The sequence below is a fragment of the Tyto alba genome, unplaced genomic scaffold (assembly GCF_018691265.1).
Source record: "Tyto alba isolate M040663 unplaced genomic scaffold, T.alba_DEE_v4.0 Super-Scaffold_16, whole genome shotgun sequence".
NCBI lineage: Eukaryota > Metazoa > Chordata > Aves > Strigiformes > Tytonidae > Tyto > Tyto alba.
In genome coordinates this window covers 10,947,732-10,972,774 of record NW_024881278.1, presented here as the reverse complement: position 1 = coordinate 10,972,774, position 25,043 = coordinate 10,947,732, and the positions used below count along the sequence as shown (strand labels likewise).

The window sequence follows — 25,043 nt, the reverse complement described above, 5'->3', positions numbered from 1 at the left end:
GTGTGTTATATTTTTTCTTAATCTATGTCAGCTTCTCAGTCTATGTTTATTAGGACTTCTCATAAGATCATCTATTACCTTATCATCCAGGTGACTTGTTAATATTCAGATCCAGTACCTTCCGATGTTAGTAGGCCCTCAAACCATATTTTCCTTTTTCATATAATGGAAAGCTTTTTTTTTTTTTTTTTTTTTTTTGTAATCTTTTATAAGCAGCACTACAAACACTTTTGAAGTAAATATAATTCTATGCATGACACAATGTACTTGCAATAACTGAAGTATTCACAAATCCAGGAAACAGTATCTCTTTAATACATAGGAAAACATTTCTTGGAAGAAAATTATTATGGAAACTGCCCCTTGCACTGTTGACCAAGAAAGGAAAGAAAGAAAGAGAAAAATACTGACTATGAACTATCATTGATATGAGATGAACCAATCAACCAAAACTTCTGTGCTCAAACCTGAGTTTTTGGACCTATGTGGTGACTGTTCAAAAGGTAAAGCTAGTCTGCAATTAACGAATTACATTCTTGCAAAACAGAGACTTTCCTGGCCTGTTTTTCAGTTCCTATGCCAGAATAAAGGCTGCTGATAACTGACAGAGACGTATAATAAACATTTGACACAAAAACATGAGGCTTATACAGTCAGACCAGTACCTCCACTATGTCCTTCCATGTGACTACATCCCATGTGTCAGTCTTTTAAAAGGGATATACCACTGGCTTGAAACTTTCCCACATTTCTTTTTGGATTCTCTTCCACACATTGCAGGCTAACTGTGATGGATGAGGTCTATTAATAAATGGGCACTATATGGCACTCTCTAAAATCAAAGCCTCTCTGACTACAGGAGTGCACAGAGGGAAAAAGACACTAATAGCTTAGTGTATCTCTTCAGCATATTGGATAGTTTTCATCTCAGACTTTTTCCATTTTCTAGCATTTTTTAATTGCTGATGGTTTATTGGCCTGTTTTTATATGCAATCTTTCCTATTTTGAGCATGTCAATTAATCTCCAGGAATAATAATACTAGCTACAACAAAAGCAGTGGGATTCTAATAACATCATGTTGCTTTCTCTATGCCACTGTATTAGCACTAGTCTAGGAAAGGTGTGCAAACCCAGCAGAAAGAAATATATATGTAGTCACTGGTGTCAACTGCCTGAATTGTTCTGTTCTTTACATGTTTCCTTTCTCTGACAAGAGAAACACCAGTTTTGCATAAAGCTTAAGTGAATAATGTTCTCTTTGGATGTGGTGATACAGAGGTAGTGAATAATGCTCTTTAAGTGATTTCTATTATTCCGTGTTTTCTTGGGTGCATCAATGGAAGCAATTTCTAACTAGATTTGGGAGACAAGGGATAGATTTACATAAAATGATTAAATGACTTGAGTAAAAATCTTAGTGAGAGTCAAGAGGCCTGCCTAGAAATACATCACATCATTTTAAACATTAGCCTTCTTCATTTGTTAGCCTGAGTCTTTTAATTTTTTAAGTAGTTCTCCCTTGTCTCACAACAGACCTCTAAAAGACCTAAAAGTATATGCAATTTTAATTTGCTCTCGCATTAACAACCCTCTGCAGTATCCCATTCATGTAAAGGTGCCACAATGTATATAAATATCAAATCCAACTTGGCTGCTCATGTCTATACATCTATTATCTTTAATGGTTAGGGGCTTGTAAACTCTTCATGTTGTAAAATTAAATGTATGTTTTCCAATGCATCAGTTTATTTTCTTTGCAAGAGTACTTCAAGTAAAAAAATCAGGCCAGAACTCCCTGTAAACTGCCTTTGTTCACAGTGCAGGCAGTCCAAAAGTGTATTAAGGGGAACTATAGTGAAAGGGCTATGAAAAGGATGAACCTGTGTATAACACACTGTGGGAGCAATGCCTTAAAAGCAGTCCTAGCCTTGAAGAAACTAGCTACTTTGCATGGAAAAGAGATTTTTCTTTCCTGAAGCTGACCTCTAACAAAGAAGAGGGGATTTTACTTTGTCATAGGGAGTACAAGGAACTACAAACTAGCAAGACACAGTGTCCAGGTATTATGCATGTACCTGTCACGTCGTGTTGCATCTCTGCAAAGCAGCACACTTTTCTATGGCAGCTGGAGAGGTAGATGAGGAAGGACAGATGCCCACCATTCCTGTAGAGGATGTAGTGGTTGGGCTTCTTTCTGGCCAAGAACATGCTTTTGCATATAAAAGTAGTAAATGTGCTTATGAGCAGTGTATTTAGGAGAAAAAAAAACATGTAGGAATCTCTCGATACCACACAACAGTACAAGGACTGCAGTACAATACTTAATGTATCTTTTTAAATGGCATTGGCCAACCTCAAACATAGTTTATATTAGTACTTTCCTCACTGACTTTCAGATATATTGATCTGAAATTAATTTAAACATCCTATTATTGCAATCATAACAGTTCAGACTCTTCTTCTGTCCTGGTTTATAGTACTCTAATTTATAGTGAAACAACTATAAATCTAAAACTACTAAAACATTGGTTCCTCAACCTGTTCTGAGTTTACACAGATCTGATTCCACTTAATTTAAATCACACCAGCAGAAATTGCTGTTGTACTTAAATAAGAATTGGCATATTTCCACTTTTGGGGTGTCGGGGAGGTAGGGGCTGGGCTTCTTTTTTACCTTCTTTTCTTTAAAAACATTAAATATTACCCACATGAAGAAAAGCAAGAGCCCTGATTAAAAAAAAAAAAAAAAAAGATTTTCTGTTTTTTCTGGACTGATACTGCTCTTCCAACTTTATGTCCCTCCACTCCTATTTGCCATGCTGTCCTTCTCATGGAACTCATTTGTCTCTTCATAGACAGGACAGTTAATTTGCTTCATGTACCCAACACTCACTTTCTGAGCTACTGATTCTCTCAGATACTAATAACTTAATCATAAACCTTTCCTTTCAGAGACAAGTTGTAACCTGCAAAAATCCACTAAGTATCTCCCTCTTGCCTAAGTATGAAATTTATTATCAATGTTCAGCTTTTTTTCCTGTTTTAAAGGCTTAAATATCTACTACGTTTTATGCATCCCTAGAGTAAATGGATAGTGCCAAATAAAAAAAGTATAGGCACTTTTATGGCTCCCACAATTTGCTCATAGTCCATCATGCTAGTAAAATCTCCACATCCATTTAAAAGCAGATAATTGCTTGTACAAGCATATTTTTACATAGGAAAATATAGACTGTGTAGCCAGCCGATAGAGGTACAAATCTTGATGATGCAATTAATTATGAACTAGGACATAAAAATGTAAAGCTGCAAACATTGTAAGTTATAGCTTTACTTAGGCACCCAAAGTTGAGCTTACTTTGTTTTCACCACCTCAGCTAGAACTTAACTGCCTTTGGTCCTTTTTAAAATTAAACGAAAAGAAGTTTGAGCTTCCAAAAGAAAAATCTCATTTTCAATGTGCTGAATATTCTAGAGTGTTCTCTGGAGATTCCTATTCTCTTCACTATCTTGTGAGGAACCTGTTCAGCCTAATTCAAGTCCTGCAAACGTACTGAATTCAAATGGTCCTGTTAATTGACGGTAACATGCATACTTACTTTTTGTCTTAGAGGTATCTATCCTATTGTACTTAAATTGAGACATATTTTAAGCAAGTATTTGAACAGAACTTCATAAAAAACAGACTCACAAGGGAGACTGGATAGTTCAGTGAATGCTATACTAACCTATGGAACCTAAGTTAGTTACAGGCAAATCACTACTATCTATTTACTGATCAGTAGAAGGAATGTCAGAGGTTTCAGCCTAGTTTGCTAACGGATAACTATGCATACTACAGAAATCAATATCAAGTGGCATTTCCCATTTGAAAGTGGGTAAAAGGACAAAACTCCAAGATCACTCCAGTTAACAGAGAATATTACCTTGAGGTCAGGCATGCCAGGATTTCAGATGGAATCTTACTGCTAAAATAATAGATAGATAGTAAGCTGAATTGTAGACAGCGGAGTGGCTCCGACAGACACCTAGAAGTGTTATTGTAAACACCTGATGCAGAACCAGAGAACTCAGCCATCTCATTTATCCTGCTTTCCAGGGTCAATCTAACAGGCCTGTAATCTAAGCCTCTGTTCCAGCAGACAGACAATCTCACAGCCACTGTACAAACCTTGTGAGGCATCTATATTACACACCAGTCTGCATTACAGAAAGTTCAGAAAAGATTCCTCCAGAACTAGATGCAGAAACACAAGACAAATAAGGGAAGGCATCTTAATCTTCATTATCCCTTCTACGGTGGTTGGCTGCAGAAACAATTCTGGTCTTCCAAATCACTCATTTGTATATTTGAATTTAGAAAGTCAATTATTATAACGAATCAACTGTATTTTAAATGACTGCGTCTGCATCATCCTGAAATTCACTAACTATGCATGTTTCTTACTAACAGAAAAACTTAGTTGCCTTTTAAAGATGAATTATGTGTATCAGTTCATCACTTAAAGCTAATTGATAAATTAGCTTGAGAAGCCTTACTGCGTGTCAAAGAAATTTTGTCAACTGTATTTTCTTCCCAAGAGACTCATACAGAGAATTCCACAAGAACAGCACATTCACTGAATTGTATCAAGCAAAACATATCAATCTCCACTGCTTGATCAAAATGTTCAAGCCCACAATAGCTTTATTATAGGCAAATTTGCTTTTGGCAATTTGGGTAAAGTATAGGTTGTTTAGGGTATTTTTATTAGTTTTTAAAACAAAACCTGACATTTCAGAAATTAAAACAAAGGAGATTAGAGTTGCTAATATCATTTGTTAGCCTTCATTTCAGCTGTATAATAGATTTGCTCATATTATTTTGAGTAACAGAAATATAATATCAAATGTTTCTGTACATGCACTCATACAGAAATGATACTTTTGAAAATTCTACTGGCTTCCTCTACATGACCAGACTATAAACAGACCGCATTTAATATTGATCTAGTTCACTAGAAAGGAAAGCCAGCATACATAGTGAATGACTGGGGAAGAAAAATCCATAGAAGGATATAAAAAACAACCAATCTATGAATCAAGCAACATATCCAGATCTGAGGACACAAGTTTTCTATAGTCTTTTGCACGTTTCTCTTTTCCTTTCTGTGAATTTGCTTTCCCTGCCCATGGTCTGAGGTACTTAGAATTTCCTCTCTCCTAGTGTTGTCTATCTTTTGATTTAAGCACGTTCTTTAAGTTGGGGGTATAATAGCACACATACTAATACATTAACTTTTTTAAAGCTGTGAGATATTAACTGTTGGTGACATAAGTATCTAAAAGAGTCAGTGGATCAAGGTGGAAGGGCAGAACATAGACAGATCTATTGGACTAAATTAAATCTAAGGATTCTTGATGTCTGCCAAGAAAGGTGCTGATGATAAACCACTGTCTGGTGAAAGACTGTTCTCTGTAAACAGAATTAGGACCACTACTGAATTTCACCAAGATGGAGAAAGGAAAAACAACAGAAAGTAGTAAACTTTTGAGTTCCAAGTCTTGGGCTCTAGTCTTTCTTGACACATCGAAGTATACATAGAACATATACACATGCTCTCAAAATTGGGAAGTGTGCTTTGTAGCTTAATAATTGGGTCTAAATTAAGTTGAACCATATTTCTTGAAAAAATGGTTTTGAAATTGCAATTACAACTATATGTGAACTAAGAGTACATCAGAGGATAAAACTGATTTTGTTACAGCATTATGAAATGCCTAGCCCAGCTCAGAGACATTTATCAACATATTACTGAAAATATTTATTCTTAGGAATCAGCTGCATTTTAATTTCATTTTGCAAGTCATATATCTAAGCAAGTGAAACACAAATAGCCCTAAGGACATGTAATTTTCCTTCTTGGAAATAATGATCGAAAAGTATCTTTTAAAAGCTAAAACCAAAAGTCATCTAGATCCCTGTATTTTTAATAAGAGCACAGCTTCTCTTTTGTACTGGTCTCTAAGGATCATAACTATCAGAAAATGTGCTAAAGGTACTAAAGTTTTTATGAACCTACCCCCAAGGCCCTGAACTAAAACACAGATAAGTCAATGAGCTGGAAACACATGGTTGTTTCTTTGTCAACAGACTGTTGAACATTTTCAGCCAAATTTTTAGAAATTACGTGGAACTTGACAACTGACTTTGCTGTAAAGGTGAATGTGAACTTTCAATACATGGTAATGCTATGCTAATTTAAAGTAAATTTCAGTGCAACATTATTTACTTTGTATTTACTACAGGTAAAAAAATCTGCACTTGCAAAGACCATACGTCATTACATATACACTGTAAGGTCATATCCTGCCTTGAATCATGCTAAATTTTTTAAAGTGCACCTGAATCCTAGGACTCTGAATTGGTATTCAGCAGATTCACTTCCACAAACTACTTGTGTGACTTTTTAGAAAATCATAATTTGTTTTTACCTAAGGTTTGACATGTCTGCTGTAATGAAAAACTCCAAGAATTTTAAGCTGAATAGATTTAAACTTTTTTTTTTAAGTATGGTGCACTTAACACAAACACTTTCAAGTCAGTATCTTTGACTTATTTCTTCCTAAGGTACTGCAGTACATTAGGAAAGCAGCTATTTCACAAGCCTGCTATCCCGTTTTCTCAGCCAGCTCCCCAGTTCCCACAACACTCTGGTAGGTGCTAGGCCCAAGAACAGATCACGGAAGGATGATAGTGAGGGGAGCCAGCTGGAAAGTCTGGAAAGAGGGACTTGAACCTGGACACACAGTGACACGGACTAATACCAGGAGGGGGGGAGGGGGTAGAATCAATTTGGCTTGATAACTGAAATTGTTTGTTTTTTAAAGATAATTCACTATAAGCCAGTGTATTGCACAGGGAAGAATAAAATGGGAATTTTTAATTCATTAACAATACTGAAATTTTCCCATGCAGAATGTCTGTATTAGCTTTTTTTATACTGTAAGTCTGTTTCAGTGAGAAATTCCTTTTAACTTCTATTTAACAAAAACTTTGTAAAATTGGTAGAGCAAAGAATGGCTAATTCATCTGGAGTTATTAGTGCTGGCTTTTTCTTCCTCCCATAGTGGAAATAAGACTAAAAATCATAAGAACTAATTTGGCAACTCCTGTGTAAAATAGTGCCAAGACTAACATGAAAACCAATTTTAAGCAATATTGGAATTAAATTTTATAAAAGTAAATATTCACTGTTCTGATATTACTTTAATGGCAGTCAGGATCTCTAATATTCATTAATTCTGTATGAATTCAGAGTTCTGTCAATAGTACTTATTTGTGAGATATGGGCTTAAACTAAGGGTAAAAAGGTGATCCTAAAATGAATACAAGTTAATTTTCTGCTTTCCCAAGAAGAGTTAGATTTTTGCCTCAGCAGACTCATCATTATTGACTTGACCACCCAAACCAAAAGCCCCAGAACCTACAAAACACAAAGGCACAAAAGCATACGTTCCCTGTTCTGTATTTCTAGACACAGTGAGAATATTCCTCTAAGGTTTCAAAGAAATGGGGAGTGATACACCCGGCAATCTCTTTTTTCCTTAGACATCATCTCTAGAAGTTACCAATTCAAATACAGTCCCTCAGCTTTCAGAAGAACTTTTCTGTGAACCCAAAAGATCTGCAGGAATTCAGACTTGGAAGAAGGATTTTACCATAAATTGGTTATCTAAATAGCTTTAATAATCTGGACCTTAATTGCTGATGTGCAAATTGTTGTCATTCAGCTAATAAACAAGCAAACAAGCAAAAAAAAAAAAAAAGACTGACATACACAGCTGCTACAATGAACAGATCTAGCAGATGTCTAAGTGTACCCTGATGGTGCAGACACCCTTTATAAGACTGATGAACCTGTGCTACTGTTTTCTACTGCTAAGTCTGCCCTCTTTCTATCCACTTAAACCCAATGAAGGAAAAATAACCTAACTTACAGTGATTTTTGCAGAAAAATTTGGTACACATGATCTTTTTTTTTTTTTTTCCCCCGAGAGAATTGGAATATTTGTTGTATTTTAGTTAGATTATAACTGACAACGGGAAAGAAACAGAAACAACTTTGATCACACATTAGCTTTTCAGACTTTAATATTGACTGTGCCCATTTATATCAAACCATGGCTGTCAAAACTCTGAAGTACATTTTAAAATATAAGTAAGCACAACTTAAGTATGCTCCTCCATAGTTTACTTTTTATAACAAACATTACCTTTATATTAGGAAAACAAGTAACATAAAAGAAAAAAATAGTTAAATATTTCATTGTACCCTTATGTTTTGCACATTGTGCTTAAGAATAAGCAGATTGGTAACCAGTTATCATAGAAAGGAAAAGAATTTGGACTGTGACTTTATTTTAAGAATAAGCTCCTCTTAATTTAAAGGTGTCTTCATCCCAAGGCACAGCTGTTATAAGAGTAACAACTAAATCTCACACTCATATCCTTTCTTTTTTTTTTTTTAATGACAATGCTCGCTTATAACGTTTTGCCTAGTTAAGGGTAAAGAGAATAATGTTTAAAGATTTGTGAATGTTGATTATTATTTAATTGTTTTAAAGTATTTTTATACTCATCATGGATCTAAATGAACAATTTATTGACACTGTTTATTCTTGGATGCTTCTATGTAGACAGAAGTCAAGCAAGGAGCACTAACATAGATATTTCAGATTATTTTCAGAAATTACAAATAGATGAATACAAAGGGTAATCTGTGTTCTATAAACAGCCTCCACTGACTTTAACGGACATGGGATTTGTCTCTGATTTTTTGACTTACACAATAGACAACATATAAGGTCTATGCTTATTTTCCAGTATATTCCTAAACTATTTCACAAAATAGTTGCAAAACCACATTTTTTCTGACTATGTCATGTAATTCTTGCTCCAAGTTTATCCTCGTAAAGTTCTGTCACTACAGTGTAACAGTTCATGATTTCTTTTAGACCTTTTCAGCTTCTGAAGAGCTACAAGTTCATCTGTAACAGGTTTCATCTAGAATTTAAGATTCTGAATGTTCTCAATGATATGGGCCAAGGACAGAGCACTTAAGATATTAAGAGCAGAAGGGTCATATAAAGTGAAAGTGTATCTTAAGATTTCAATGCTCTATTACTATTCAAAAAGGATAAACAATACACATTAACAGTTGTTTGAATCTTTCTTATAAACAAAACTTATTTTAAAGGAAAAAGATCTTGATTTTTTCAGACTGAAATTGTAGACAATATTGTAAATATTCTTTAAAAGTTTCCTTCAATTTTGAGTGAGATCTGACATTTCTTATCTGCAGGAAACCAATCTAAATACTAATTATCAGGGAACCTATAAAAATAGCATTTTTTTCCGACATACTTTTTCAGGACTCCTGACCCTAAGACCAAGATTTTAAAAATTACTACATACTTATTCCAATAAAGATTTTTTTGGGGAACAAAAGTATTCAACTGTCTTAGATACCACTTATGTTTGAGACAGTTTGCTTAAGTTTAATATGACATTTAATTAAAGGTAAATTTTTAGCAACTCTTCCATCTTCACGTGATTTCTTAGCCAAAAGACCAATGAGTGTTTCTTTCCTGAAAGCAAGGCCTTTTTCTGCATTCTGCATCAAACTTTTCACACCACATTTCAGCTGCTTCTAAACCTATTACTTTTCTTGACATATATTTATGGTGGCTAAATGAAACTGAAGTTAACTGTGACATGTGCAATAGTGAGTTTTAGTTTTATTTTCTCATTGTTCACTTGTAACTTTTTGAGGATTTCATTCTGAAATTATGGCTGCTCAAGAATTTGCATGCTAACAATATATACAGTCAGGCACATTTTGCTATTATGTCCAGGCTGTTGCTTGGTCTGTCTCTTGCAAACACATATAAAACTAAAACAACATTACCTTTAAAACTGAGTAGATGAAATTTATTTCAACATTGGAGGAATCTCTTAAATTCTCTTTTGACATTTGTTATCTTTTAAGGATTGTGAACAGTGTCAGTGAATGTCAATTTTTGTTATTGACTAAAACAAGTAATCTTCTTGGCAGAAGTTCCTACTTGCATTTTCTTAAGGCGCACACTATCTTGGTTTATGTAATTTTAGGAAATCAAGAATCCACATTGTAGTCTTTTCTAGCTAGCATAACTCTTATTAACCTGTGAACTGACCTCCTAAGTGCCTTTATCACCTGCAAAACTTTAGCTGGAGATGCAAGAACACTTCCCCTGAAAGCCCATGGCGTACATTTTTCCCTTCTAGGAAACAGCATGCTTGCTTTCAAGCTGCTGAAGTGTTACATACCAAAAACTGTACAGACAATTCAAAGCACAGCAGTAACCACAACACAAATTTAACATGCAATTTTCACCTATATTCAACAACTATAGTGCTTAAATTCTGGTAAAACTAGAGCTCGTTAGTAGTGAGCATATTAGTTATGCTTGCTATTCTTAATTTCTGATCCAATTTCCACAAGTCACGTGTAAACAGTTCATGGCATGTGAGTGAAAGATGAAAGTGTTGACTTACCTATTTGGTTTTTCTTTTCCAGACAGATTTTACAATTAGCGAGAAAAGACTGTGCAGAGACAGAGAAGAACTTTTAACTAATTAAGTGCTATTTCTACGTACATGTGCTTCACTCCTTGGAGGAAAATCTCACAGAATATAAAATGAATAAGAAATAATATCAAAGAATTAGCATAAGCTACATTAACCACATCTCCCTCTTTCCTTTAATAGCTTTTTCTCATTCCATGTTTTGGTCTTCAACTTGTGTCTTGTTGCTTCAAGACTGCCTAGACAAATAACGGCTGAAGAACTCTTTGCACACTTCCCAAAGGGAACTGCATCTCAGAAAGCCAACTTTATCTTGATGTCTCAACTCAACAGAATAATATCTCCTTTGAAGTGACTTGTCTGATGGATTGAGGCCTAGAAATCAGCTGGAAGGGAGCGTAAGTTAACCTCTTGACATGTCATCCAAAAAAGAAATGTGCTTGGATGGAAATTTTAACAACTATCTGAATATAATTCATTAAAGTCATTGTCAAGAGAGATAATAAGGAAGCAGTTATGTGGTTCCAGTAATAAGCTACTGAATGCTTAAAATGTTATGATAGATGTTTCATGCATTTTAATAGACACAAATGCAAAATGTGCCAGATACAGAGTGTTTTTAATATAAGAAACTGCTCATCAGTGACATGCACTGGGTAGATGCTTTTAACACTATCAGCTCTTCAAGAAAAAGCACACTGAAAAATCAATTACTGTTCTTACAACATTAATGGACAACAATATTGTAGCTAAGTGCTTGCTAAACTTCTTCATCTAGATTGAATGTATGAAATGATGACTTGCTGCAGGGAAGTGAAGCCATAATAAAATTGCCCACCTTTTTAAAACAGTCATACAGTTAAAATTAATACATACTTGCACAATATTTTCTGCAGACACAGTGAAGGAGGGGTCATTAAATGCCACAGATGGCTCAGAAACCAGGTTCTGTGAACTTGTATTTATAGAAACAGGCAGAGAACTCTACTTCTGCATTAGAGCACTACATATGGAAAAGACAAAGGCTCTACACCCATGTACTGTTCACTACTGTCTATAATCAGAGCCCACTGAACTTAATGCTTAAGAAGTAAGATAATTGCTTAACAGAGATTTATTCCAGACTTCCAGCAGTACAAATGTATAAATGTATCAAAATAATTTTAATTTAAGCAAAATTTTAGTTTGGTACCCCTTTCTATTCCCCTCCTTTTTTTCTTACTTTCTTTGATTGAAGAAGAGGTAGTCAAATTTTCCCTAAGAAGCTTGGTTCTCCTAATCACACCAATGTGGAAAATATGATCTGATTCCCACAGAAGCTGGTTGTACCTTTTTTTATAATGTAGAAGTGCTCTATTTGTAGTATCTATTAATATGAGAGGAACAGACAGAAACTTGGCAATTCACCTCAACATATGTTAGACCTATTGCAATACTCACTGGCTGTGTTAGTGAGAACTGGACATCCCATTCAAATTCCACTCTCTCCGATTCCCTGTCTCCCCTTTTCCCTATCTCTTACTCAAGTAGATCCCCTTTATTAAAAAAACAAACCCAAACAGTCTATTAATTCCTTACAAGTATATATTAGGACAGAATGATAGCTGTGAGCATGTGATGTGTTGATCAGAAAAGCAGTATCTACCTGCAGAGAGATGGCAATTTGTTTGGTTTTCCTTGAAAAGTTCTGGAGATAAGCACAGCAGCATTGATTCAGTAGGGCATTACATTCAGAAAAAGTTCTACGCATGTTCTTAATATACTTAAATGCTTTCTGAACTAAACTATTAATGATTTTAGTATCTTTCCATAGAGATTTGGGAGGAAAAAAAACTAAGTCATCTGAAAAAAACTCTTCAAACTCTAATTCTATAATATAAAGACTGCAGTATTTCTCCACAGAATTTTCATTTATTAGCACTTCTAAATGTTTTCCACAGAAGTATTAACAAATGAGCATCACAACAGCATTATTTCTTTGAAACAGAATCCTATGAAACAAATGAGGAATAATGTGAAAAGCAAATAAAGCTATTTACATATGAAGTTTGATAGTATTTCCAATACAAGTATAAATTTAGAAGAATTATCAACTGAGCAGTGCTGAGTTACTGTTATTTTTTCTTAATACTCAATACTAAGAATGATTTTGTTTTTAAAGATCTACAGACAGAAATTTCTTGCCAGATATATCTTGGTACTAAATCAAAAAAGTTACTTACAATGATTAGTACATATGAAATAGAGAAATTAATTAATGGTTTATCCTAACTTGACTGATTTTGTCAGTTAACTAAGAATTATTTTTTTTTTGAGTCTATTGAAAAATTGGGTTGTGTCATTTGCTGCCATCTGTGTGGTAATATTCTAATTTTAAGAGAATCTGATTACAAGGTTTAGAATGACTGTATACGACCCAGCTGATATTAGATTTATGTATTACTTTCACTAGCACTTTTCTTTTTGCTCTGAATACAGGCTATAAACTAGTGATAAAATGATTAGGAAAAGCTGTAAAATAAGAGGGGAAATGGTCCATAAGACAAAACCTGCTATACTGAATGTTACACCTGAGTTCTGTATTATCTTGCATTCTGCATTTGATGATGACCAGCAATTGATATTTAGAGAAGAAAGGAACAATATTAAGGGACTTTCCCCTAACTATCTGCTGCCAGCTTCTAGCAGCTAGTAGTTTACAGACTTTCTGAGCTAAGGCTGCATCTAGATCATCAAATTTAATACCAATGACAACTTTTGTTCTATTAAACAGTATCTGTTTGGCAACACGTGGGTGGCCTTGCCAGGTGAGACCAGAAGTCCAGCTACCCCAGAACTGTGTTTTCAACAGCAGTTAAGAAAAACAGGGGCATTGTCTAGTAATTACTACTCTAACAGTGTCACAGCTTCCAATGACTAACATTGTCCTGTGTTTGAGTGAGTGCTGGGGTTTTTGGTAGCAGGGGAGTGGGCAACAGCAGTGGCCCCCTGTGAGAAGCTTCTCAAAGCTCCCCCAGCTCCAAGTCAGACCCGCCTCTGGGCCAGGCCCAAGTCAACTAGCTGCACCTCTGTGATAACGTATTTAAGAAGGGGACATGGGAGGAAGAGTTGGAATAGCGAGGACGATTTGCAGCATCTATGCGAGCACCAAGGTCAGTGGAAGAATGAAGGAGAAAAGCAGGGGGGTGGGGGAAGTGCACCGCAGCAGAGAGCACCCTGTATCCTGTGGTGAGACAGCAGGGCCACCGCCCTGCCACCCATGGCGGTCTACAGTGGAGCACACGCCAACGTATGGTCTGTTGGGGGACCCACTCAGTCTCAGGTGGCTGTGCTCAAAGGAGGCCTGGATCCTGTGGGAAGCAGCAGCTCCCACTGATGTAGTTTGGCGCTGGGAGGATTGCAGCACATGGGGGTGTCCCACACCAGAGCAGCTCGGGAAGGGCTGCAGCCATGGGAGGGGACTCCAGTTGAAGAAAGTTGGTGACCCACACAAGAGCAACTAGGGAAACGCTGTGGCCTGTGGGAGGGACTGAAGAAAAGTTGTGGAGGACTGTTTCCTGTGAGAGGGGGACCACACTGTAGCACGGGGAACAAGTTCCAGAAGTTCCCCCTGCCCAAGATGGAGAAAGCGGCAGCACTGACTGCACCCTCCATTCCCTGCTCCTGCACTGCCTCGGGGAAGAGGTAGAGATATCGGGAGCAGAGCTGAGCCCAGGAAGAAGGGAGGGGTGGGGGAAAGTGTTTTCTAGATGTGGTAATGCTTCTTACTGTCCTACTCTGTTTTTAAAGTGTTGTTGTTAGTGCTTGTAATAAATTTATGTTCTTTTTTTCTTCCCCTAACAAGTCTGTCATTTGCCAATGACCATAATGGGTGAGTCATCCCTCCCTGTCCTATATCTCGAACCCCGAGCCTTTGCTTATTTTTTCCTTCCCAGCACTGGGGGTAAGGGTAGAGTGAATGACTGCTTAGTGCTCCGTTGCCCTCTGAGCTCAAACCATGACAAACATATTCGGGATTACTGGAGCTACAGAAACTGCCTTATCACAAAAAGTCTTTGATGTATTTCAATTTCATACTACTTACTAACTTCCCAATGCTTCTTACAGCTGTAAAATCATATCTTTATAAAAATATACTCCTATTCTCTCACTGTTGGTTTTTTTGGTTTTGTTTTGGTTTGTTTTTTTTTTTTTTAAATCTAGCTCGCCTAGCTCCTCCATGTAGGAAAGCCAATACATACTTGCAATCCTCCCTGTAGCAGTGCACTGTATATTTCCTATTTAAGTTCATCATGAGGAACAGGAACTAAAACACATGCAGCATTTAAGATGTGGATAAACAATGACTACACAATAGCATAATGATGTTTTCTGTTCCGGACTTATTTCCTTACCCCCATAGCTACTAACATCTTTTGGGATTTCTGGTATACCTCTGAGGACTGAACTGATTTACAAGAGCTATTTATGATAACTGCACAGTTTCTTCAGCTCAGTGCTAACAGACACCATTGCTGTGCTTGCATAATTAAGGTTATTTTTACTAGTATGAATTACTTTGTACATATTGATATTTAATTCCACCTACCAGTTTACTATCCAGCCATTCAGCATTTTGAAACCCTTCAGAAAACCCTCACATGATGCATTTAATTTGATTTTCCTAAATAATCTCATTGCATCTGCAAATACTGTCATCTCAGTGTTCCTCTTCTTCTCTCAATCATTTATGAATATATCAGTAGATTCCTGTGGGATCAGTTTGTAGCAGAGTTTTACTCTGAAATGACTGCCATTGCAGATGAATTCACTAATATAAATAACATTACATTAGCTTTTATATATTCTTTTCCAGTAGAAAATACTGTTCAATTGCTTTGTTACTACTGATTAGAACAGCACTCCTCAATATCCCCACAAGACTAGATTGTAACAGTCACTTTCTGTCCTGAAAAAATTGTGAGGATAACTTAAATCACCAGTCCTGAGATGTGATTAAGTCATTTTGCTTCTGAAAAGCTAAATACAAAAAACATGAAAGTACAATAAGAGAAATTCAGGACTTGTTATACACAAAAAGCTTTCTACTGTGTTTTTTTTTTGTTGTTTTTTTTTTTTTTTTTTTTCATTAGAATAGTAGAAAGGCCTAATCTTCTACTTCTGAAAAGTCCTTTTATGAAAGATTTGATAGGACCAATATGAGCTAGACATACACAACTCCCTTGCATATAAATCAGGATTTCTTAATTCAATACGATCTATTCTTATCGATCTAACACATCTTGGAGACTGCTTTGTCCTTATTTGTAAAATGAGAGGTTACATGCTTGAAGAAATCTTTGTTTTCCTATCCTTCAGGAGTCTTCTTGTCATATTTCATATTTTAGAGGAGCTCCTCCTCGCCACTCCCCTTTAAGAGTTCAGGCTGAAGGTTCAGAGGGAACAACTTCAGTCCACTCCAGACCATGCCTTTGGGTTCTGCTGGTAACACCTTGGCAGCACACTGATGCTCAGAGCCAGCCGACATATAACCGCACTGTGGCCCTGACTCATATCGCCCCACATACAGACTAAATCGAACACTATCTATACCTGGCCTTGTAGAACTGAACTATACACTGTAATACCACAACTGGAAAGTCTACTGCTTTTCAGCCATCTAAAAGAAGGTTTTGAAAACATTTATGTGTTAGTACTAAAAAAGCAGGTCTTTATCTGAGTGTTAACCTAACAATTTTTTTCACCACCAATTAGGGCAACTATCCTTATTATATGAATTTTCAAATTCACTTAAATAACCATATGTTTAAGCTTTTACTGCTTCCTTTTTTACTGTGTTCGGCTATTGTGGAGCACAGCACTGTGCCTTGAGAAAGCCACAGATATACTACTATTATATATTTGATTACTGAGGCCCCTGTTCACTCAGTTATATCTTTAAAGTACCTAAGTCAACTTAAAAAGACAAAAATAAGATGGATGAAAAGAGTGAAAAGAAAGGAAAGAAACATAAAAGAATAAAAGAAAAACTTCTGTTTTCTAGTAACAGAGCTTGAAATGATATTTTATTGACAGTCTGCCAGAAGACTAATGGCAATTTTCCCCTCTGCTAGCTAAGAAAAAGCAAACAGAGATGAGGTTTTATAAGCAGCAAGTAGAACACAGGCATGGAAATAAACTTTATTGCCATTCTTCATGTAGGCTGGAAGCACTGATAGAGCAAACCCTTCAATCCCCAGCAGCTGACCTTGAAAGCTTTGTCAGTAGGAAGAAAGTAAATATGATAGACCTTTAAATGGTGAGCCAGCAAATGTAAAACACTTCTTTCACTTTAATGAAGGGTTGAGCTTTTGTTTGCTATGCTAACATGGTAATTGTCTCCCATGCCCCAGCTAAGCGGGTTCAGGGCTGAGCTAGAGGGGAACTTATGGGGGCCCCAGCACTGGCATTGACAAATTATACATGTGCAAGACTCTTCTCAAGATTTCTTTATAATTAGCTAGTTGATTCAGATTTTCCTATGTCCTTTATTAGTTCAAGTTTCTATTAGTTTGGTTTTTTGTTTGTTTGTTTGTTTGTTTTTTTGATTAACAACTAAAGCTGGATAGGGAAGGGGTAAAAATGGCTGCCTTTTAGATAACTTGAATATTTCCCTGCAAGATTTCTGTGCTTATCAAAGCATAGATTTTAGCTGAGAAATCAGTATACCACAAGATTGATTTGTTTTAATCACCCACTAAGGGGGAGAACTCACACCCAGAAGTCCAATATATCTTCACTGTTACCTTCTCAGAAACCTCTCTCAAGCCAAATTACATCCACATGAAATTTTAAAAAAAAGCCACAACTCAAAACAGATTGCAAACCTTTGTTATCTTATGTGAATGGTCAAAAAACTCAGCATCACCTCAGCTGGCATCTCCTAATACGTACCCTCTTCTTGATACTCAATGGCTTTTCCTCGGGTTTGAAACTCCCTAAAACTGGGTGTCAGATGTTTCCTAGGTTCAATTTACAGCTTGTTTTATGAGCCAATTTAGAAGAAAAGGGAAACAGTTGTGATGCATATAACTGAAGATGCAGACATTTACCCAGAAACCTTTCCAATATTTCCCTTCAGATGTCTGAAATATCTCTCCCTCAACTGACACAGATTAAGCATTCCACATCAAGAAGTGATGTTTCTGACTGTCTGTAAAGAACATGTATTTTTTCCAGGATGTTCTTGCGTAGATGTAGGCCAGATGAATTCACTTTGGGACAGCATAAGTCTGCACTGCTGAAAAAAAATCAATCCACTCTTTCTACCAGAGGTGGCTTTTCTACTGTCTCTCTGCACCACTCCTGCTCCCCTCCTCTCCTGTTTTATTCTACAGCAGGTGTCCACATGTGTTATGTGATAAAACTGCAGCAAGTTAAAATTAACAATTCTGTTAATGATTCATTTCTTTAGTCAAATTCACCACATGAACGCTTGAACATTTGTGCTGGCAGTAAAGCAGCAGGCAATGCAAGAGCAGGACCAGCAGACAGGAAGAGGTTTAGAACACACTTTTAAAATAAATGAAATACTTTTTAAGACAGACGAAATTCTGCAGAATAAACCTCAAAGAATGGTATATGGACCATCTGAAAAATGATCAGCAGTGGTCCTGATGGTTCCCTTTGCATTCTCAGCTAAGTCACTCCTACAATTCATGGAGCAGAGACGACTTTCTCAGAAATATTCTTCACTGTTAATATCTATCAGCATCTGGGAAATGCCTACTGCATATTTATGACTTTTCTTTAAAAAAGCCAAATCACAGACCTTACCCTAGGTGCTCCCAAGGAGTAGGTTACAAATGAGGGGAAACAGCTAGCACTTTTCTCCAGAGCAGGTGGGCAAGAAGACTGCAGGAAGAAGTGAATGGCTTTGCCGCCACACCGCCAGTAAGCCAATTAATATGATGGGCTTACATGTCATAACCTGTGCAGCACCACTTCTTTTCACCCTATATTTAACAGAGAATGGGGTATCAGAAAGATTTTCCTAACCAGCTTCTGTAGCTGTAGAGAACAAATTATGGACTGCCCCTTAACTACTTCAGTCTTCTTAATTATGTTTAGACAGGCTATTTTGTTTTCAAACCTGAGCTTTTTTACCTAGCCTAGCTGTTTTCAACCTCTCTTCACAACAGAGTGCCTGAAACAAGATACAGGGATGGTAGCACTTAGTCCTGAGGCTGCACTAATAAGGATTCCAGTGACAGGCTCTGACTAAAGAAACAGTTCTCCTTTTTCGCATGTCTTTCAACCTGTTTCCTTTGATGATATTTAAATGACGGTTTCTATTAGCAACTAGTAGATCATAATCATATCTTGATTAAAAAGGGCCACATACGTTCTCAGTTTTGCTGCACAGCAGCAGACCCTGTTCTTCAGGAAATAACGTGAAAAAGGGCATTTAAAGTGATATTGTTGAATGAGAAGGAATCTAATGACCCCGTGTTCTAAATCTGCAAAGTATAGCCAACGCTTTGAAAGAATTATTTGTAATTATTTAAAACTTTATACCCCAAACAGAGGGGAGTCCCTGACTGAGCTTGCAGTGAAAGTACCCTGCTGATTTGCTCTATGTCCTTTATGAGTAAAGCTCCTTTGCATATTTTTAACATGCTGTCAGCCATATTGAATGAGAAAAAGATCAAAGCCACTGCACACAATTCATAAGCACTGTGTAAGTAAACAGACCAAATGCAAAATCTTACATTATGGGGGGAGATACAATGTTCTATCATTTTAATGATTTTCTACTGCCACCACAAAAAAGGAGCAAATAATATATTATATAAATTCTTTTCACCAGATAGTGAGAACTTAATACATGGAAATGTATCAGTGTTTTGCTCATTACAGTAGATTTTGCAATACCCGTAAGAGCACAGCTGAAGACTCGGCTTTGCAACAAAACATATTTTAACAAGTAGTAGCTTTCAAAAGGATGAATAGTCTTAATTTAAGATTTCGTGCTGCTTTAAAAGTATGTGCAAACTGTAAATACACTGTAATTGAACACCATGGTCGGTTCTTCAATACATATCATTCTCCTGTTATTTACCAATAATCTGACATGGCTCTTTGTCATGCTCTGGATTTTTAGGATACCTTGACGAGAAAAAATGCTTCAGTAACAGATGTTACATATCCCAAACAAAATAATTTAACTTCATTGTCTGTAATGTGCACATCTGCAGAAAAGCAAAGTTTTAAAAGGATGGATGTACAAAACAATGAAAAGATATTAAGTATCATAGGGAAAAACAGAGAAATGAAACAGAGCGAGATAAAGAAAATAAGAGGAAAAATTAAAGGATATGGAGAATGGATGAAGAATTGGGTAGACATAGAATGAGGGGTGCATGCACATACAAGTGAAGGGGCACTTCACTGGAAGAACAAACAGAAAAACCTCAAAGCTCGGGAAATTGTTCCTATTTTGGAAAGGTGGGCACCCAGCTAGCAAAGCCTGTTGATACATTCCCTGAGGAATAGTATATATGTAGACTGCCACAGTACTTTGTTTCCTGCTTCCTAATGTTCTGCAATTCTTATTAATTTATTAGGACAGTCATACATTTGAGTGTAACAATTCAATGGGATTACTCTATGAATTATTGCCTACAGAAGCAAAACCATGTACCAGAGAACTAACCTAAATCACTCGTGCACCATGTGCCACTAACTAAGCAACTTTTACACAGCAGCATTCAAAAAACTATTATCCTGTGTAGTTTCATACTGAGCAACAATATCAGATTCAGAAATGAAAGCCAGTTATTTACCAGTTAACTGTTAACGTTACTATTTGTATAATGTATCAGTTAATACAAATCCTATAGTCCTACTCTGCTGATTCATAAAATGTATACTTTTTTTTCAGAATTTATAACAACACAAGAAAACCCCTACAAAAGATGAAATAACATGTAAGATGGCATATGCTTGTGAAAAAAATATATTGCACAGGAGCCTCGACAGCTAGTTACCTAGAAATTTTCAGATGCTAGTGTTTTAGAAGCATTAAAACTGGGAAAAAAAAAAAAAGAGGATTTTAATTAAATCAAGGTAGTAGCCTTTAACATTGCACCAGTGAAAAATGTGGAAATATAGCACACCTGTATTTGTTCACAAGTCATTCAAAAACTGCTATCAATCTGCCATGCAAATTTTGTGGGATGAAGTTCTATCTCTAAGAAATACTAGGGAAAAATCCCATTCAATTCAATTGAATTTGTGCTTTACAGTCTGCAATTAAAATGTAACAGCTACTTCCCTCACTGAAAGGCAAACATTGTATTATTTTATTTTATATATTTTACCATTTCTCCTTAGGCAATTTTTAAGGATTAGCTCATCAATTTTGTGTATAATGTCCAAGCAATCAATTTACAGTTATCTTTACAGAATGACTAGTGCCAAGGAATGCTGCACATTCATGTGATTTGAACCAACTTAGTTCAACTCAGTCTTATTTTTAAATTAATTCCTCAGTCTATGAGACTTAATACTGAAACGATAGTAGCCATTTTCAGTTTTTCCCTTTCTCCTGATGTCAGCCTTAACATTGACCTAAAAGTACTGCAAGTTTAAAAGCACCATTTATTTCACTGCCTGACAGACAATTTTGTTTTGTAAACTTGCAGGTCTGAAGAACACAATGAAGTGAATTAAGGACGTATAAAACCAACATTTCAGCAGTGGTATTTTTTGATTGATATCAGATAGAATTTCTAGTAGTGTAAGGTTTTATAAATACACCAATCTTCTAACCTACCATAAAATAAAAATAATTTGACTTCAGTATGCCAGTAAGTTCCATAAAACTGGCATGAAGTGAACAGTCTCCCTAATATTGTGAATGAGACAAGCAAAGTAGTGACCTGACATATGATTAACATTTTGAAATTTTAAGAGAGTCTGTATTTCAAACAAGGAAGACCACAAAATGCCACCTCTTCTGCAACACAGGACATCAGCTAAAGGTGAAGGCATGACAAAGTATATAACAAATTGCTACCAAAATCTCAGCTCTGACCGTCTAACAGTTGCTCATTTGATCTGCAGTGAGATGATGATGGGTTTCAGGATGAACTCAAGGGAAAATGGGAGGAGGTGATGCAATATTTTATCCACTGAATTTGTAATTCACTGAAAGAAATAAGATGCTTACATTCATGTTTTCCTTTTCTTCTCCAAAGCAACACACCGATTTTTGTTTACATTTTAAAAAAGCAGTTTCTCCATATTCAAACCAGATAGCTTCATCTCAACCTTAACTCTGTTACTAGTTTATCTATAATAAATAGTATTTCAGTCCCAACAGTGAAATTACATTCTGACTCATTTCTAAGCAACAGAAATGGGAAAAACTGAAAAAAAGTTTCTCAAACCTGATAACCAGATTTACTTCTATATCAACATAAAATCAAGTTTGTTATACAACCAGCTCTCAGTAGACCCCAAAAGATAGGCACAGTAGGCACAGAACTATTATAGTGTTTAGCAAATTAAGAATCAAGTTCTGGATGTTATTGCTTTGAAATGAATTGTGTGTGTTCCACTAAAATCCATTATATTGTCTAATAAGCAAGAATTTTCTAAGGACTTCTTAGAGCAATAACTCTTCATAATCTAAAAATTAACACACAAAAAATTCTCATGAAACGTTATTTGGTTGTTGAAGAACTACAGCGAGTGCTGATAAGAAAGCATTGTAGTACTTACCGTATCAAAAGCTCACAAAAACCTGTTCAGTACACAAGCACCAAAGGGAGATGGAACTAATCATGAAAGTTCAGTTCTAATAACAAAAAGGCTATAAACAAATGGTAAAGAAAAATAACTTATGAGCATTTGATATCAAAGATATTTTGTACAGAGGTTATGCTGCTTCTATACGAGACCAAGAACTTGTAACTGATAATTCAATTCAGTATATATAGTTACCCTGTTTACAATCCTCTAACTGGAGGCTTATCACTTATCTGTGATTGCAGGTTCTCTTTTGATCCAAAACTTGCTTAAAATGGAAACTAGAAATCATTTTATTTTTATGGCACCAAATTTTGTCCAAAAGAGATTAAAAAAATCCAAAATATCTACTGTATTGTGGCTTTATTACCAATCTTTTCTCTATGTTAGTAATTCCCTTTTCAGAGGAATTTTCTAATTTCATTAAGGAAGTTAAGAAAGAAACAATATTAATTGTCCTAAGGAAAAGGGAATTTACCTGCAGCAGGCAAGCTCATTACATTTCTGCTCAAAAATCTGCTTGTCTTATACTTGGAAATCTTTTTCTAACTGGGACTTTGTCATGATCAAAGAATAGTGTCCTGTGACAGCCCTACAAAATGTTTCTGAGATTATTCATGATTTTATACGCTTTGGTAACAGACAATGGATGTTTTTTGCAAGTGGAAATATTTGTTTTTTTAATAACAATTGTAATGTTTTGGTTTTTTTTTTTTTTTTTGATATGAGGTATGAGGAAGTTATCTTTATGCCTTGGTACCTGTAAGCATTTCCTTCACTATATTGAAATGTCTGTCTGGATTTAAGAATGGTTTAGACTTAAAACTTGCTCCAATAAAACATTGCTTTTTAATATAAATGCAGTATTTTTATCTTGTGAAGTTATTCATTGCAAAATCTATTAGCAGATGACACATTATTTAAAACAGCGGTTTGCTGATTTTCTTTGTGGACTATAAAACTCTTCAGAGATGTTATGTTAATGTCTTTTGGAAAGCTATTAACAACTACAAATTCTACCTATGCAGTTTTTTGGTTAGCTTTGTTTCTATTTGCCTAAACCCAGACCTCTGGCTTGCAAAACCTGTCGGGAAGAAAAAGAAAAAACAACCCAAAACTCAAATCTACCATACTTACTATCAATAATTTTGTTGACACCATTCAGGAATTCCATAGACTCAAAATAAAATCACAGTCCTTTTTCTCCTTTCAGAATATAGCCTCTTAATCCAAATAATATCAGAGAAGTTAAAATTTAGTCCATTCATCTGGAAAATGATTCCCTCTGTTTCATAAACATGCATATCACAGAGAAAAATTGTTCAATTTAAGGTTTCTTACTGATTAGAGTGTAAAAAATCATCATAGAAATATGGTTATTCTCAGAGTTAATAATGTCCTTACTGTAATGTATTACATTTCCATAAAACAAAGATTTAGGAAAACCAGTTGTGTTATAAATATCCAGTAAATACCATTAATTGTCTAGGAGAATTATAAAATAGAAATTCTTGTACTACGGACAATTATGTTCCAACAGTCTCACCACAAGTTGGAGGTAAAATGTTCAAGAAAACTAGACGAAGGACAGGGGGGAAAAATACATGACAGCTTATCTGAAATGCTAGTTAAAAAATTCTATGGCTACTGACAAAAAAATAACCTGCCTAGAGGGATACCGTACTACAGGTACCATTTCTTCAATGTATGCTTACAAACTGTAGAATACTTCCTTTTTTAATATTCTAGTTAATAGTGATATGCTACGGGAAGGACAAAAAATACACACTAGAGTATATGATGACTTTTTACACAACAGTAATTAATCATCACATTTCATTAATAAATTATCAAGCACTTGCAAGCTGTCCACAATCTTTTTCATCTAGTTTGCATATTTTATAATGGTGGAATAACATTTTAAAAAGTTTGAATAGGCACTTACTGGAATTACAGTTAATCCTGATACAGTCTAGATGGGGAAGAATAGATGAAAAATGAAAATTTATCCTTCAAGGTAATAGCTGCAGACATCCAATAAAATCACATTCCACCCTTCCGGGGACAGACACATGCAAATATGGCCACTCCATATCATCAGTCTTTACATACTGTTATAACCCAGATATACTGCGATAAATCTTTATAAATAGAAACGACAAATAGGGTAAAAATGGCCAATTTCAAACAAAGCTACATGGTGACAAATCTAAGTGAAAAATCAGGATTAAATGTCAAAGATGCTTAACTGAGGTAGGCTGCAACTTTCTCCCCATCTGTGAAAGAACAGGTAATTTCTCTCAATGCAATTAGAAAGTGCTCCGTCACAATGGGTCATAGAGCAAACCAGGCCACAATCAGACATCTTGGACAACTTGTGTATAGTATACCTCAAAGGCTGATCTTCAAAAAATTAGGCAGTAAAATTCAAAGCTCATTTCCCAGGCCTATAAACAGGGTTTTGTGGGTTTATATTTTCTGTATGTATAGACTTAGGAAATGAGCAGTGACTACATTTGAAGCTACAGTAATATATAGAAAATAATCACATATTTATAAACACTGATAATTAAGATAAATCTGCCTATTTTATGTCAGGCCAGGAAATAATCTGAAAAAAAAAAGAAAAAAACAGAGGG

The 25,043-nt window shown here is 35.6% G+C and overlaps 1 protein-coding gene across 32 annotated transcripts in view; it reads right to left on the bottom strand.

The window, feature by feature from the left end:
• Positions 1-25,043, bottom strand: part of NRXN1 (neurexin 1) — a 722,710-nt gene that overhangs the window by 386,523 nt on the left and 311,144 nt on the right. For 24 of the 32 annotated variants that reach the window (XM_042789877.1, XM_042789881.1, XM_042789898.1 and 21 more), the window contains one exon: positions 24,350-24,376. The exons of the other annotated variants lie outside the window; for them this stretch is intronic. In XM_042789877.1, coding sequence (XP_042645811.1) covers positions 24,350-24,376 — 27 coding nt within the window. The remainder of the gene's footprint in view (positions 1-24,349; positions 24,377-25,043) is intronic. 32 annotated transcript variants of the gene reach the window in all.